Here is a 14129-nt window from a genome sequence, read left to right as displayed (position 1 = left end):
ACCAGTCAATAGCTTCTACGCCAGCATGCACAAAAGAAACTGTGAGAGTATACAAAAAAGGCATTGTCTACTTTTATTCGATTTATTTATGTTTTTAATTGAATTTTTTTTTTCTATTAGGTATAGGATGCCCATTAACCAATCGCATTTGATCAAGGTTTTTTTTCGTCTGTGCACTAAAAATAGGCCTATTTAAAAAGAAATAAAATTCGGGGATGTAGTGGCCAAGTCTTTCATCATGGAAAGAGCATCTTTATTCGTCATCTTGGCTCGCCTCCTTTCGCAACCGCCATCTGTCAGTATTTATACACATACGTATAATTAGCCAAAAAGGCGAGTAAGAAAATGTGATCAAGGGAGGTGAAAGTTGCAACCCAAGTTTCCGAACGGGGGAGAATAACTTCAAACGGCATTTCAAAAGGGGGCAGCGCCGATCAATCACCCTTTTAGAACTTTACTCAAGTCAAACTACCTAATATCACATTGAATATTGAAAAATTTCAATGCTGACTATAATGTATTGGGTAACATTATTTTTTTTTTTGTTTTCTAAGGATTGTCTTGTTATAAATTTATTTTTCAACTGGAATTGCAGGATGCGCAGTGGTAATAGTGCCAGGCCTCATTATCACGTGATGGACGTGTTCCGCGTATCTCCCAACGCGAAGTTTAACGGTCTGAGTGGCACTGCCAAAACAAACAAAACGCAAGACACATGTCAAAGATAATAATTTCAAACGCGAAACTAATGTGACTCTTCTTTTTTTTTTTTTTTTTTTTTGATGTTCGAGTTACAGTCTCTTTTCTTTCGTTTGGCCGTTGTGTGTCTTTCAAAACGATGAGTGTCCTGCGTGAGTATTCGCGTCGTCAAGAGGCACTCGTCCAGAGAAAGAGAGGACACACGCATTTTAAAAAATCCAATTGAATAAGAGACTCGGCAGAAAGAAAAGAAAATAGAAAATTCAACACAAAAACAGGGAGGAAAAATAACAGATGGAAAAATCCTGGCGATAGAACTGAAGCAAACGACACGAAATGTGAAAAGAAAAAAGAGTAAAGGTACGTAATCATAAAGGCGAGCTTTGCTTTTCCCTTTTTTTTTTTTTTTTTTTTTACTTTTCCTTGTCATGTTATCACGCACCGGGGTAAAGTAGTAGTAGGATATAGAGAGGCTATATCGATTGCAACCGGTCGATAGACAGACACACACGAGAGCTTTTTTGCTTACAGATACAAAGAGGAAGGACTATCCCTTTGTAAGGGTGAGGTTGAGTTAGCAGTGTGTAAAGGGAAGGGCTCTCGTTCTCTCACCGTCTGTGTGTTCGCGTGTATTATCAAAGTTCTCCCTGGCGGCGGGGCTTTGCACTCTAGCATGCAGGATACAACGCACTAGCCGCATCTTTTTCATTCTCTAGCTCGCATCCTCCTCTCGCGGGGATTAATCAAGAGATCCGCTAGAATAGGAAATGATTTTTACGTGCACTACTTTCTCTTCTTTGCTAGCTATACTTTTCTCATCATCATATATACTGTCTCTGCGGTTTACTTTTTATTTATTTTCTTTTTCCTTTTTTTTTACGGTAAGAGGAAGCATCTCCTTGTTATCACTCAAACGCAGCAGACGGTGCATAGAGTCGTCTGCTTCCGCTAAATGAAACTCCATCCTCTCGTTATGCGGTGTATCATCATGGCCGCTGATTTGCTTCGTCACACCAAGTTTGCGTGACACTGCCAAGCCCCGCTTTTTTTTTCTTCATTTGCAACGTCTGTTTGATGCAGCATCTCCGACTCAGCTTTGATGAATAATTAGCGAGCAAACACATGGCGTAGAGATCCAGCCAAAAAGGGACGTTTTTTGCACACGTAACGACAGCAACATTTCATATATTTAACGAAATTTGATAGATTTTTTTTTTATTTCGTTTTTCACTAGAAGGATTGGAGGAAAAGTTTTGACATCTTCAAGGCGCCACCGTTTGACTTTTATACAAAGCCATTAGAGTCTCCAGCACTTCGGGATTATAGCCCTCCAGCACGGGCTGGTTGTTAACGTAATCGCATTTGGCAAACATGGGCTGAGGTCCTTCGACCCAAAACAAGTTATGTGCCGCCTCACTACTGTCCAAATCCAAAGAGTGGAGCTGGAAACAGCCGAAATAAAAGTTGCGGCTGTCGGTTTGTACGCAGTTAATAGTCACTGGTTCGGGAAGTTCCTTCACGTCTTTCTGTTACGAAAAAAAACAAAATAAAAACATACGTCACAGGAAATTTTGTTGAAAGTCGTAACAAACTGAGTGTGATGAAACAAATGTCTTACCCCGTACCGCTGCTGGGCATATGCGGCAGCTGCACTAAAAGAATGGAGCAAGAGGCGACCCTGAACTTGAGTTCCAGTGTATTTCATGAAAGGTTTGTTAATGAAAAAGATGCCCATCGTCAGGTGATCGAATGGTGCTCCTTGTCGGACAGCTATTAAAATAAACCAAACAATTAAAATGGATGCCAGAAGATAAAAGTATGAACGTGACGTAACAACTCACGAAATTTGTGTTCCCTTCGATAAATGTTTCGTTCGTGGATGCTTATGCTTCTGCTTAGTGGGTAAATGGGTGGCAACGGGTTTGACAGTATTTCAGCTTTGGTTTCCCCGTCAACGTATGGCTGCAATGGTTTTTTTCCAAACATAAGCTGATTTTGTCGAATTTCGAATAGACTAGGTTGGCCATCTAGCGTCAATGGAGCTTTCACTGAAATTTCGGAAGTGAATTGTTGTTGAGTCACGTCAATATTTTGATTGGACAAAGCCAAGTCCATGGTGTGGAACATTTTATTCATTAGCTGAACACTATAAATAATGAAGTGTAAGGTTACTTCTAGTTCCAAAATAAATTATAAAGGGATAGTACTTTCGTCTCCATCGTGGTAGCCCGTAGGAACGGGGAAAACTCCATCCAGGTTTCTTGATGTCTACTGCGATTGGCAGTTTTTCTTGCAGTGCATCCAAGGAATGTGCACTTAATATAGCCCTTGAATACAATGTGTTAGTACAACTTTGCTGTTTCTTGAGAAAGAAAGAAAATGCTTACTTTTGCATTCTTTCATGGATTTCTCCAGGAGCCTTTGCTTTGAATGACAACACCCTATCTGGTAAGATATTTGCAACTAGACATGTTTTGGCAACATGCAAACCTTCGTTGATTCCTGTAAAAAGGGAACTATGATCATTGTAAATTCTGCATGGTTGGTCATGCCAATCAGGATGTGTGTGATTTTGTTCACGAGCCTTTGGGATTAAAGTCTCACTGATAACCAGATCTTTTCCCTCTGTTTCTCTAGTTAAAAAAACGAATTACATCAATTACTTTTATATTTACTTTTATATAGAAATTCTGATAAGTATGCGTTTACTGTGGTAGGATCGATGGAATCACTCGTTTCACATTCAGGTATTCAGCCGCATCGACCACTTTAATGCCTTTCGCTTCGATTTGTTCTCTCATTCCAAAGTCAAGCACTTTCCTTTTGTGCTGCGCTTTCCAAATCTGTTTGAATGCATTACCAATATGTTGAGCGTGCACAACAGCCGTGATCCTCATTGTTCAGATTATGTTCGATCAGAAAATCAACAAATCTAAATATTTTTCACGCCGAAACAAGATTGACTGAATCTCGAACGCAGACGACAATAACAGGCGTTGTCTTTTGATTTACGCAATAACAATGCGTGTTACTTTACTTCGCATTTGTTTTACTGAAATAAATTTCTTAATTATTTTCTATCAAAGCTGAATGCAAACTTAGTCGCATTGAAAATGAAACCAAATGGTGAATAAACTCTAGCAACGTTGCAGATGTAACTGCGTAGTAGGCGCCCAATTTGGATGTCCTCCGTCGCGTAAGCTACGAGGGCGTTGAACAGTCGAAGAGAGCAGACGCAGATTCTGTTATTATTGTCGAGCATCCAAACCCTACAATTGAAAAAAAGTATCCGCGTGTTTTGTAACATTTCAGTGCAATTCAGTACTTCATTAAAGGCTTTTCTTCTTGAACTCGTCCTGTACGTTGCTCCAATGTTTACTGGGACATTGAAAGTGAAATTGATCGAGGCGGTTGATCTGAAACTGACGGATTTTCAGCTCCGTCACAATGTTGGGTTGGTCGGAAAGCTGATAAAAAACACCATGGATCCATATGTCTTTGTTGACATTGATGAGGTCCATGTTCATCGAACTACTACCAAACAGAAAACCTTTTGTCCCTCATGGAATGAGATGTTTGAGTCAGAGGTTCAGTCGGGCACCAATCTAGGCCTCACTGTTTTTCATGATGCTGCCATACCACCTGATGATTTTGTAGCAAACTACAGCATGTCCTTTGATGAGCTAATTGACATTACCAAAGATCAGAATTCTGACATTTGGGTGAGTAACTTTTTCGTTGAACCACTTTCCTCACTTAAGTGGTGTAATGCACTTTCACCTAAAGAATTTAATGTATGTGAGATTAAAATTTCATATCATCATCAGGTAAATCTAGAACCCCAAGGAAAGTTGCACGTAGTTGTTGACCTCAAGCAAGGTGACCTGTTCTACCTAGCACCCACATTCGAATTTTATTAACTATAGACAAAAAAAATATATATACAATTATTATTATTATTCCAAACAGATGTGTGTAACAGTAACAACGAGGAAACCAGCGAACTCAAGGAGCTTCAAGGTTCAAATCGACGAAGTAGAGACATGCGTCGCCGTGTTCATCAAGTTAATGGACATAAATTTATGGCTACTCTTTTGCGGCAGCCAACTTTTTGTTCTCACTGTCAAAAGTTTATCTGGTAAATATAATCCCTTTCGTGTGAATTATACCAATATCTTTTTACCTATCTTGTTCCATGTTTGTATTTAACAGGGGATTTGGCAAACAAGGATACCAATGCCAAGGTTGAATACAGATATAATGATTTTATTTGTGGAGACCAGTATAATTTTTATGTTTGTATTTTCAGTTTGCACTCGGGTAGTGCACAAGCGCTGCCATGAGCTTGTGGTCCCGCGCTGTCCAGGAATCAAAGACGCTACTAGTGAAGAGGTAGGAAAACTATCAATTTGTTTGATGAAATAATTTTGAAAATCCACCGGTTATTTGTTCTTATTACTATTATTACTATTGAACTCAACAGTCGGCGACTGGTCAACGTTTCAGTTCGAACATGTCACACCATTTTGTTAAACATACCTACTTTCGGTGCACTTACTGCAACCATTGTGGTTCTTTAATCTATGGGTTGATAAAACAAGGCCTCAAATGTAAAGGTATGGAAAAAATTGTTGTTTTTTCTTTGTTAGTTTTACAACACCATTTTTATTATTATGTGATAGCATGCAACATGAATGTCCACAAACGATGTGAAAAAAATGCAGCAAACAGCTGCCATATCAACACCAATGTAATCACAGAAACTCACTGAAAGAAATACTCTTTATTTCCTTGAACATTTTATAGTAAAATAAAGACACAGAAAAATTATTGAAATAATTTTTTGTAACTTGGTTTAAAGGAGTTGCATATAATAAACATATGACATGCACAGCACATTTGTAAGTAAAAGCATAATGGTAAATTCAACGTTGTTGATCATGCTTACCAGGTTGTGGGTGATTTTGTATGTAAGACCTGGAGATTAAAGTTTTGTGGAATTCTTTTCTTTAATTTTTCTAATTATATATTAACAAATGACTTCATGTGGACATAAACAATTGTATAAAACTGTACTGATGGAACTGTTTGTTTCAGATTAAGGAAATCGTTCGCATCGATTGCCTTTGTCATCTAATTGCTCTCTTAATCTTTGTTGCTATACTTTCAAAATTCGTTGGAAAAAAACAATTAACATGTTAGGCATGCATACAACGATGAAGTTAATTGTTCAACTTATGGTCGTCCAGAAAATCAACAAATCTAGATAATAGCCAGTTGAAACAAAATTTGTCGACACTCAAGTGCAGACGACAACGACAAGTGATCTGTAGTGTTGCCTTTGGCTTTCGGAAAAAACATTACATGGTATTTCACTTCTCGGGTTGAACTTGTGTATTGAAGATATAATTTTTTAATTATGTTACCTCCATTTCATCAATAAAATATTTTAGAAGATTCCCTCGAGTATTAAATTTTATTTGCAAAGAAACACTGAAAACAAAGAGAGTATGAATGATCTAGCAACCCAGCTGTCAGTGCGTAATGGCCGCTTTTTCCCACTTTTCTTACCCGTTGACGTCTAAGGACTTTGGGGAGGGAAGGCGCCCAGTCTCTGTTGTTATTATTATCAAAGAGCCGACTTCTGCGATAGAAAATATATCTCCGGTCCTTCATCGCCACGTAGGCGTATCTAATACCACCGCAAGTTTCTGTACTATTTGAGTGTAATTGATTTATTCGTCAAAGGCTCTTCCCTCTGAATCGTCCTGCTCACCGCTCCCAATGTTTACTGGGACGTTGAAAGTGAAACTGGTCGAGGCGGTCGACTTGAGGCCGACGGATTTCCAACGCCGTCATAATGTTGGCTTGGCCGGCAAGCTCGTCGAGAGTACCATTGATCCCTATGTCTTTATTGACATTGATGAGGTTCATGTCCACCGGACCACCACCAGACAGAAGACCTTTTGCCCTATGTGGAATGAGACCTTCCAGTCAGAGGTTCAGTCGGGCACCAATCTAGGCCTCACTGTTTTTCATGATGCTGCCATACCACCTGATGATTTTGTAGCAAATTGTAGCATCTCTTTTGATGAATTGATCAACATCACTAAAGACCAGAACTCCGACATTTGGGTGAGTCTGGCTTTCTCTGATCTACTTTTAGGGCATTAATAGAGAAATGAAGCTCAGCTAATGAACTTTGATGTTTCTATGTGTGTTAAATTAATGTCTTTGTGTTATTATTTTCCTAGGTCAACCTGGAACCACAGGGAAAGATACATTTAGTTGTTGACCTCGAACAAGGTGACCTGCTCTACTTAGCACTATATGGCATTCACCTTCATTTTGTTCTACAGTATAACATTTTGATTGTTTTTTTTTTCAACAGACGCCTGTGGAAGTACTAGCAATGAGAAGCCCCGCGAATTCAAGGAGCGTCAGGGTTTAAACCGACGACGTGGAGCCATGCGTCGTCGAGTTCACCAGGTCAACGGACATAAATTCATGGCAACTTTTTTGCGACAGCCTACATTTTGTTCTCACTGCAGAGATTTTATCTGGTAATCAGAATTTTTTTAGAAGCAACTCACCAATTTCTTGCCTCTATAATTGTTCCATTTTATTGATTAACAGGGGACTTGGTAAACAAGGATACCAATGCCAAGGTAAAATAATGCGTAATTGAGATTGTTCATTTAAATGAGTTCTTTTTTGTTTTTTTGTTTGAATTTTCAGTTTGTACTTGTGTTGTGCACAAGCGCTGCCATGAACTTGTAGTCACCCGCTGTCCAGGAATCAAGGACACTACTCAAGAAGAGGTGTGAAATCAATTTTTACGTTTAATCAAATAGTTTTTATAATTCTTTGGGTTTTTTTAAATTTAATTTTTCAATAATTATTATGACTGGGAACTCTCCAGCCGGCAATTGGTCAACGATTCAGTTTGAATGTGCCGCACCGTTTCGTTGTACATAACTATAAGCGATTCACTTTTTGCGATCATTGTGGTTCTCTTCTCTATGGACTTATAAAACAGGGCCTTCAGTGTCAAGGTATATAGTTTTTTTTTCTTTCCTTCAATTGTTTTATTACATCATACCTTATTGTGTCCTTATAGCTTGCAACATGAACGTCCACAAACGATGTCAAAAGAACGTAGCAAACAATTGCGGTATCAACACTAAAGAAATGGCTGAAATTCTCAATGCGATTGGTGTCAACACCAAAATCAACCAACGCAAGAAGAAGGTAAGCTATCTTCTACTGCTAATCGCGGTATTCCTCCTTCAAGTTCGATCGTCCGAGGTCGAAGGTGCAATCGGATCATGGTTTTGAAAAATCGGTGCTACTAACGCGGATGAATTCTGTTAGTTAGGGATTTTCGTCCTGCATGCGTTGATGTAAGAGGTTTGCCATTTGAACTTAAGGTTTTGGCTACTTGAAATTCAACACTATTTTTGTGTGTTTTAATGGAGAAGACGGGATGTTCGGCCATAGGTGTAAAAAAAGTTGAATTAGGTTCAGTTGTATCTTTTTTCTGCAGTTTTAAAATGTGCACAATTTGTAGAGTCAAGGCTTATTCTTTCGTTTTAAACATTTTATTGGAATAACCATATTTGCTTTTAACTCACAAAAATGTTTTTGTTTTTGAAAGGCTTCCATCATTGAATCGACTGGTTCTAGTAACGCTTCGATGATGAGTACGGCATCACTACCAATTATGGAGTCGGATGAGATGGGGTCGTCGTCTGGTTTGGGCAGCTCTGCCATAAGCGGTGTGTCATTGAACACAAATACCTGAATGGGCAAATAGCAGCTTGATGTTATTATTCATTTGTTTTCTTACAAAAAAACAGGTTCGAGCTCCGAGTGTAGCGATACGGACCGTTCCTCCGTCCGTCCCGATCAGGAGGAAGAGATGAAGCTACGAATTCTTGCCCAGCACGCCATGAATGAAAAATTAAATGAGAAAATGAAAGAACACAAAGACACGTCAAAGCACGCTGCCAAGCAATCAGCATTAGATACACTAATCGATCGTGGAAGCCGGGATGGCAAGAAAATTGGACTGGACGAGTTTCATTTCATCAAAGTGCTTGGCAAAGGAAGTTTCGGTAAAGTTATGCTCGCCGAGTTAAAGGGCACCGACGAAGTATATGCCGTTAAGGTGCTCAAGAAAGACGTGATTCTGCAAGACGATGATGTCGAATGCACTATGACAGAAAAGCGCATTTTAGCTTTGTCGGCTAAGCATCCTTTTCTCACTGCTCTGCACTCCTGCTTTCAAACGAAGGTATAACAAAGAGCAACAACTTTCATCTTTTAATTTGTCGGTAAATCAGTTGTTCTCTCCGTAGGATCGTCTGTTTTTCGTCATGGAGTATGTCAACGGTGGTGATTTGATGTTCCAAATCCAAAGAGTCCGCAAATTTGACGAGCCACGCGCTCGATTTTACGCAGCCGAGGTGACGTTGGCCTTGCAATTTCTTCATCGTCACGGAGTGATCTATCGGTATATATATTTTTTTTTTAACTTGTGGTTGTCTAGTTTTCATCATCCATCATTTTTTTTCTACTTTCTTTTCAGGGATCTTAAGTTGGACAATATTTTACTGGACAGTGAAGGTCATTGTAAAATTGCTGATTTTGGCATGTGCAAAGAGGGAATAGTCGACAGTGTTACCACTAATACTTTCTGTGGTACACCCGATTATATTGCACCCGAAATTCTTCAAGAGTTGCCGTATGGAGCAACGGTTGATTGGTGGGCTTTGGGTGTGCTCATGTATGAAATGATGGCCGGTCAGCCTCCGTTCGAAGCAGATAATGAAGATGACCTCTTCGAGTCAATCCTGCACGACGATGTTCTCTATCCGGTCTGGTTGTCCAAAGAGGCTGTCTCTATTTTGAAAGGGGGTATGTCCATCAGCTTAAGATATAACCAACAACAAACGCATTGGCTAATGAATTGGTTTTCGCTTTCCGTCGTTTGCTGTTGTGCTCGTCTGTCAACAGTTTATGACGAAAAACCCATCGAGGCGATTAGGTTGTGTGGTAGGCCAAGGTGCTGAAGTGGCCATCAGAGTCCATCCGTTTTTCAAAGATATCGATTGGGAGGCTTTAGAGGCGAGGAAAGTTAAGCCACCCTTCAGACCCAAAATCGTAAGCATTCATTTGTTTCCACACTTATCAGATTTTGGCATTTTTTGGCATCTGTCTATCCCTATTGTTTGCTAATGCATACGTTCTTGTTGCAGAAAAGCCGACGAGACGCCCTGAACTTCGACAGTGAATTTACTAAGGAAGATCCAATATTGACACCCATTAACCATGAAGTTGTCCGAGCCATCAATCAGGACGAGTTCCGCGGATTCTCTTTCATCAATCCCGATTACATCCCCCATCGCCTGCTGTCGGCCTAAAAACGTAAAACATTTCGGAGCCAGAAACAAAAAAAAAAGTGGTAAAGGAAAACGGTAGAGACAAAGTCGCACAAGAAAGAACCCACGATCCCTCCCATTTTTGGTTTACTTTAGGTTTAACCTCCCCCCATCTCTTCACCCTGTCCCTTAAAACTGAGCTGATGTTTCTCAGCTTGCGGCCTAACACCTCTATAGCATTTATTTAAGAGGAAAGCGAAAAGAAAAAGAAAAAAATACGTGGATTTTTTTTTCCATTAAGTTTAGCCATCGAAAGGGGGACATTTACTAAAAACAAAACACACACAAAAAAAAGAAAAAAAAAAGTAATAATAATACTCTCATTTTATGCTCTCTTTCCAACCCCCCAGTCCTCCTCTTTTCTTGGTGACAAAAAGTTAACGAAACATACTAAAAAAGCAAAACAAAAAAAACAAACAAAAAAAAACATGAATGGCTGCACGTTTCGCTCTCAATGCCAAAGATATTCGTTTAATCAGCGAAAGATAGCAAGTATTTAATCTCCGTGTTCTCTCTCTCTCTCTATCTATCTACGAGTTTCTCTCTTCTAAATTATAGGTCTGTTGATCCCTCCCTCCCGTCGTGTAGGCAAGGAGGAAAGACTCGCGTGCAATTTCTCTGCCACCCCACATCTCTGTCGCCTCCCAAGCTGTTCCGTAATTTGTTTTTGGTTCCATCGCTCCGTTTCTTTGTACGTTATTGCAAAGGGTCTGTGTGTTCTTTTCGGTTAGGTTCAAGTCTCCTGCTCTTAGCCGTTTTTGTTTTTTTAGTTGTCTTCGGTTTTTCATCACAAACTCTCGGTTATCTTAATTCCTTTTGTTTACAGACTGTTTTCTCTTATCCGGAGCAGAAGAATTTACAACAAAATTGCGTTTCACGTTTGAAAAAGAAAAAAAAAAGGAAGTCGTGTTACTGAATTTCGATCCTTCTCGGCCGGAAGGCGTTGTTGCTTTTCAACCATCTCAGCTTTGAGCTGAAGGATTGGTTAAATTTTAGAAGTTTTATTCGTTGAGAAACCACAAAAATTGAGGGACTTTGGGTCAATTAAGAAGAAGATGAAAAAAAAATGGCTAATGTGAGGAAGCTGCTCTCAGCACAATTAACAACGCACATTTTTGAGGGTCTGTTTTTCGCTATCGACAGAACGTGTGGACGTCCTCGTTCTTTTCTCGATTGAAATTATTTGTTTTATTTTCTTTTCTTATGGGTCAGGAAGTTCGACTGCCATTTGATGCTGCCCTCCCCTATTTCCCTACTGTATTTTTCTTTATTTTTTGTTTTGGAAATTATTTGCTCTCGTTCTCCAACGTTTTCCCCTCTCTTTTAATATTTCCCCATTTTTTGTTCTCTCCACTGTTATCATAATGCCCAAACGCCAGCGCCACAAACCACTGGATTAGAAAACTGTGACGATGGACCTACTGGGGAAAAAGCGCGATGGCTTTCGCACTTTTTCGTTATTGAATCTTCTCGGGTGGCATCGTATTTGATTTCCTGCGCGTCCCCCGCTCCCCATTATTGTAAACTCCATCCTTTTTTTGTTCTTTTTTTTTTTTTCAACCCCCCTCGTCTCACAAATGTGTTGGTCAGTTTCCTCTCATTGGTCGTCGTGTTACGGATTTAAATATGATGTTGGATATCCTTATTTATTTGATTTTCACCAAGGAAGTCTGGATTTATTCTGTCTACTTCGTTCTATTTTGTTTCTTGTTTTTTTTTAAATTTTGTCCCTGAACCTAACCCGAACTCTTTTTATCTTTCTGCCATCTCATCCGGATGAAATGAAAACAATGGGATACTCCCTCGATCATTTTCACTCCTTCCTCCGCAATGCAATCGTTATAAAAATGCTGTCTCTTTATTTATCTGCCTCTCATCAAACTGTCTGTCTCATCCACCCAAATTTTTCGTTTATGTTACAGGGCGCAATCTAAGGAGAGTGCGCCCTCGAACCTTGTTGCTTTGTTATGATTAATTCTTTTTCCCTCTCATCGCTCTCTCCTTTCTGCATGGCTAGTCAGAATTTCTCTCTTCTTCATTTTGTTTTGTTTTTATTTCGATTTTTTTTAATGTTTATTTTTTCATTTTTTTTATTTATTATTATTATTATTAATTTTCATGTATCTCTCCGTTTATTTTTTCCTTTATTTTTTGCTTTGTATGGAAAATATGGAACTGCGAAAATTCCTGGAATTTGGAACAAAGTCTGTATGTTCGCCATCTGTGTCCTTTTTTTCACTATATTGCTACTAGCCAATTGAATGGACATATTAACACGGGCATTCCGTTGCAACTCGGTTTCCATTTGCCTCGAAACCTAGGTGAAAGCAAGGAGTTATGCAAAGTTGATAAGACATTTCTAGAATTGGATGCGAATTTAACGTCCGGAGTTTAACTAAATCGGATTTTAGAATTAAAACTGCCACTCAGCTGTAATCGCAACTTCGGCACTTCTCAAAATGTTGAAAAAAAACAAACAAATGAGGTATGGCGGACGTCAACATTTTTAACGATCAGGCAACGCTTGTATGTTAATGAGGTATCCCGAATCTGAAGATCTATTCGAAATTTTTAAATTGTTGCATTAGTACGAAACGTGATTTACTCTGTGTAAGATTATTCTGGAAAGCACTAAAAAAACACGTGGTTAAAATCGCTTGAAGGTAAGTGGTGAAAACTGTGATTGAATTTGGCTTCTGATAGACATTAAATAGGAGATTATAACAAATATTCTGTCTGAATGATAATGTTATATGCACATAAGTAACCCAATTTCTTTTTGGGTGTTGTGTATGTGTAGAAATGTTTAAATTACTACTTGTAATATTTATTTGCCACAGGTTGTGGCATATTACCAAGATGTATTGTAAAGTTCTTGCCTGACATCATGTCAAAAAAGCAATTTCAATTGTATTTCATTAAAATATGGGATGTTAATAATGTTACAAGTTTGAGGCAATTTACGTTTGTTTTAGAAATTCAAAGGCTGATCAATTAGATGACCTTTTTATCCTACCATTTTTAATATTTAAAACTTACCACATTTTTAAAACTAGTAGGAAGATATGGAGTTGAAATAAAACAAGTATGTGTTTTCTTAATTAATCTACAATTAGATATTTAAAACTAATAGAAGCCTACCTATTTACAAATCAAATCTATTCAGTTCTCGGACAATCATAATTTCTTTTATTGCCTGTCAAAGGCTAGGATTTGTTTTTCTTTAACCACGCTAATAAGGTCCAACATACACTAATTAAGCCTTTGGTACTCATTCCGATAGTTAGTGTCTTCCATGGATTAGTGCAACAGCCTGCTTTTACCATCACCCCAGGTTTGATACCCAATTGTGCCCTTGTCCCAGTGTGGACTAAGCATAATTGCCTTTTAGTAAAGAATGTGTATGGATCTTGTTTCTAACTACAGGAAATCAAGTGATATCATTGTTCTGTTTGGTTTACTTTTTATTATTGTTAATTATATCTATTAAAAATGTTAGCACCTTTTCTTCCATTTTTTCAGGTCTTGTCAGGACAAGCCGTCTTAGGAAACACTGCATCTCAAACTTAAAGCACAAGGAAAGTTTGTTTCTTCCGTGGGTTTTGGAGCTTCACATTTGGAATTTATTCCGTCACTCAATGTCAGTCAAGTGTCAAATCTTCCAGGAAGATGGTAGGAATAACTTTCCATAGATGGCAGTTAAACGTTCTTATTTCTGGCTGTACATTAGGCCTTCATACTGGACTTCAGTGAATGCTGCCCGCACTTGACCGAAGAAAGGGGGACAAAACGAAATGCCGGCATCCTTTCGATTAGTAATGAAGCGGACCATTCCTTTAGAAAGGCAGTAGTACGAGCCAACACCAGCCATACGCTTCAGAAATGTGCACTAGTAGATGAAGGGGAAGCTAGAGCAAGAACACCAACAAGAAAAGAAGAATTGTAAAGAAGAATAAAACCTTTGATATCCCTGACGATTCCGGAAGA

The 14129-nt window shown here is 38.8% G+C and overlaps 3 protein-coding genes and 1 long non-coding RNA gene across 5 annotated transcripts; 3 read left to right on the top strand and 1 right to left on the bottom strand.

Moving 5' to 3' along the window:
* Positions 1-157: 157 nt before the first annotated feature.
* LOC130701195 (uncharacterized) lies at positions 158-2261 on the top strand. Of its 2 annotated transcripts, XR_009003967.2 has the most exons (5): positions 158-295; positions 357-524; positions 596-1059; positions 1586-1863; positions 1934-2261. It is a non-coding gene; the product is annotated as an uncharacterized LOC130701195 (long non-coding RNA). The 2 variants fall into 2 exon arrangements; XR_009003966.2 differs by having other exon boundaries at positions 158-524.
* On the bottom strand, positions 1865-3677 carry LOC130701129 (uncharacterized). The gene is made up of 6 exons (XM_057523094.2): positions 3409-3677; positions 3087-3332; positions 2907-3026; positions 2541-2845; positions 2318-2469; positions 1865-2225 (listed from the first exon to the last, which is right to left on the bottom strand). The coding sequence occupies exons 1-6, from the start codon at positions 3594-3596 to the stop codon at positions 1962-1964; spliced, it is 1275 nt and encodes a 424-aa protein (XP_057379077.1). The 5' UTR covers positions 3597-3677; the 3' UTR covers positions 1865-1961.
* Positions 3678-3900: 223 nt separating this feature from the next.
* LOC130701146 (protein kinase C-like) lies at positions 3901-5595 on the top strand. The gene is made up of 7 exons (XM_057523123.2): positions 3901-4421; positions 4527-4578; positions 4669-4837; positions 4912-4943; positions 5009-5091; positions 5183-5315; positions 5382-5595. Exons 1-7 carry the CDS (start codon positions 4071-4073, stop codon positions 5468-5470), a joined length of 909 nt encoding a protein of 302 aa, XP_057379106.1. The 5' UTR covers positions 3901-4070; the 3' UTR covers positions 5471-5595.
* Positions 5596-6280: 685 nt separating this feature from the next.
* On the top strand, positions 6281-12297 carry LOC130701105 (calcium-independent protein kinase C-like). The gene is made up of 13 exons (XM_059497385.1): positions 6281-6834; positions 6954-7005; positions 7091-7262; positions 7336-7367; positions 7438-7520; positions 7622-7754; positions 7820-7950; positions 8357-8477; positions 8559-8995; positions 9060-9214; positions 9290-9616; positions 9717-9864; positions 9960-12297. Exons 1-13 carry the CDS (start codon positions 6484-6486, stop codon positions 10122-10124), a joined length of 2307 nt encoding a protein of 768 aa, XP_059353368.1. The 5' UTR covers positions 6281-6483; the 3' UTR covers positions 10125-12297.
* The last annotated feature ends 1832 nt before the right edge of the window (positions 12298-14129 follow it).

Source organism: Daphnia carinata, chromosome 10 (assembly GCF_022539665.2).
Source record: "Daphnia carinata strain CSIRO-1 chromosome 10, CSIRO_AGI_Dcar_HiC_V3, whole genome shotgun sequence".
Lineage (NCBI taxonomy): Eukaryota > Metazoa > Arthropoda > Branchiopoda > Diplostraca > Daphniidae > Daphnia > Daphnia carinata.
Note: the sequence above shows the minus strand (reverse complement) of the source record. Positions and strands in the feature narration are given on the sequence as shown.

What these genes read in the sequence shown, in the direction of transcription:
- LOC130701129 (XM_057523094.2), bottom strand. Translation starts at nt 3,596, where the DNA reads ATGAGGATCACGGCTGTTGTGCACGCTCAACATATTGGTAATGCATTC. An exon ending in TCGAAGGGAACACAAATTTC is followed by an intron (nt 2,470 to 2,540) that starts GTGAGTTGTTAC and finishes TTATTTTAATAG; the next exon opens with CTGTCCGACAAGGAGCACCA. An exon ending in ATGCCCAGCAGCGGTACGGG is followed by an intron (nt 2,226 to 2,317) that starts GTAAGACATTTG and finishes TTTTCGTAACAG; the next exon opens with AAAGACGTGAAGGAACTTCC.
- LOC130701105 (XM_059497385.1), top strand. Translation starts at nt 6,484, where the DNA reads ATGTTTACTGGGACGTTGAAAGTGAAACTGGTCGAGGCGGTCGACTTG. An exon ending in ACTCCTGCTTTCAAACGAAG is followed by an intron (nt 8,996 to 9,059) that starts GTATAACAAAGA and finishes TTCTCTCCGTAG; the next exon opens with GATCGTCTGTTTTTCGTCAT. An exon ending in CACCCTTCAGACCCAAAATC is followed by an intron (nt 9,865 to 9,959) that starts GTAAGCATTCAT and finishes TTCTTGTTGCAG; the next exon opens with AAAAGCCGACGAGACGCCCT.
- LOC130701146 (XM_057523123.2), top strand. Translation starts at nt 4,071, where the DNA reads ATGTTTACTGGGACATTGAAAGTGAAATTGATCGAGGCGGTTGATCTG. An exon ending in AGTTGTTGACCTCAAGCAAG is followed by an intron (nt 4,579 to 4,668) that starts GTGACCTGTTCT and finishes TATTCCAAACAG; the next exon opens with ATGTGTGTAACAGTAACAAC. An exon ending in AAGACGCTACTAGTGAAGAG is followed by an intron (nt 5,092 to 5,182) that starts GTAGGAAAACTA and finishes TGAACTCAACAG; the next exon opens with TCGGCGACTGGTCAACGTTT.